The following is a 1,547-nucleotide window of genomic DNA, read 5'->3' on the forward strand; positions in this document are numbered from 1 at the left end:
CAAGTCGCCAGGAAGGATGAGCGAGAGGCACATCTCGAGCGTTTCTTTTCAAGCAGTGTTGCATTTCAAACAAATCGGGACGCAAAATTTCATCATTTGGCTGTGGCGAAGCCCTTGGCAGCTCCACACGCTCCTCTGTGAAGGGAGGCCAGCCCTGGCCCCAGCGCACCTCCCAGCTCCAGCCAGACACACAGGACATTCCCATCGGGTACCACAGCAGGTCAAGGCGGCTGTTCTTGCAGATGTGGAAGTGAAGTACACTCTGAAAGGGTTTTGATGGAAAATGCCGTGTAAAACCTTTAATAACTTGAGTCTGCTGTGGCCCAAATCCTAAGGTTTCCCTCTATCCTTCAGATAGTATTCCCTGGATCAGTCTGCATAATTTACTGGTTATTCACCTCCCTGCAAAGATGACTGCATCTATTCAAACCAACTTACTCAGTCAGACCAGTATTCTTGTGCAGAACTTTTTATTAAAAAGAGAAAGGGTTCTCTGCAACAAAAGGCAGATACAAAGCTAATCATAAAATTCAACTTTTCAAAGATTGCAACAGACCAGATGTGAAGTGTTGATTGTAACAAAGACTTACGTCTGAAGTTTTGAAAGTCTTATTCTCACACCTGACCACACAGCCAATTATGACCTCTTAACTATAAAAGACTGTTCCGTTCAGAGTTACTGGCATACTACCAGGTTTTAACCTGCAGCATCTATGATGAAGCTGTGGATAATTCAAAATAATGTTACTAAAATGTTTAGATTCCTACAGAACCTTTCACATCTCACAGCCTTAAGTTTTCTGTTCCAGTTCTCATGAACTAACGTGAAAAGTCATGTTCCCCCAAATATATAAAAAGCTCAGCTTAAAAAAACCCATCTCTCTCAGGTGACATAAAAAGAATTTCAAAAGAATCCCATAGTTTGGCCTCAGAATTCATACTTGAAAAATATCTTTACAGGGAAAAAAATGTAAAAAAAAACAAACATGAAGGATTACCTTTGCTTTGCTTTGTGTGCACATCTGTACTATGGACACCAGTTTACAGCAAGTATCCTGCCCTAGTGACTATTTCCCTGCTTGCCAAAACCAAACTGACACTGGGGAAGAAATGATGTAAGCTTGATCAGTTACCCATCCTGGAGCATCAATAATGAGTGACAGCTGTCAGAATCTGAGGTACATTTCTTCTGCAGTACCAAGCTGCAGGCCTCTCCCCGCAAACTGATAACAGACTAATGAGTACCATTAAGAATGAGCCTGATGTTTCCCAGCAGGTCAAGGTGACCAGGACTTCAGAGAGATGCTGGAGCCATTTCATGCAAAAAGCTGTCTGTTCACGTAAATAGCCTCTGCATCAGTGCCATATACAAGGCATGGTCCCAAAACATCTAAACTATTCACAGACAAAGTCTGATTTGGAATTAAGTTGGTGATATCTATGCGGTCTTTGGTAGGATCGCTGGTTAGCCAGGCACTTACTACAGATTGGTTAATGGTATTGTGGGAGAAATAGGTCGTACTTTTTCCTCCTGAAAGGAAAGGGAA

At 42.3% G+C, this 1,547-nt stretch overlaps 1 protein-coding gene across 1 annotated transcript in view; it reads right to left on the reverse strand.

Moving 5' to 3' along the window:
* Positions 1–1,115: 1,115 nt before the first annotated feature.
* NUP43 (nucleoporin 43kDa) overlaps positions 1,116–1,547 on the reverse strand; it is a gene marked incomplete at its 5' end in the record, with an annotated part of 7,284 nt that continues 6,852 nt past the window's right edge. Inside the window, one exon of the mRNA XM_008949669.1 lies at positions 1,116–1,531. Coding sequence (XP_008947917.1) covers positions 1,317–1,531 — 215 coding nt within the window. The remainder of the gene's footprint in view (positions 1,532–1,547) is intronic.

Source organism: Merops nubicus, unplaced genomic scaffold (genome assembly GCF_000691845.1).
Source record: "Merops nubicus isolate BGI_N331 unplaced genomic scaffold, ASM69184v1 scaffold38771, whole genome shotgun sequence".
Classification (NCBI taxonomy): Eukaryota; Metazoa; Chordata; class Aves; order Coraciiformes; family Meropidae; genus Merops; species Merops nubicus.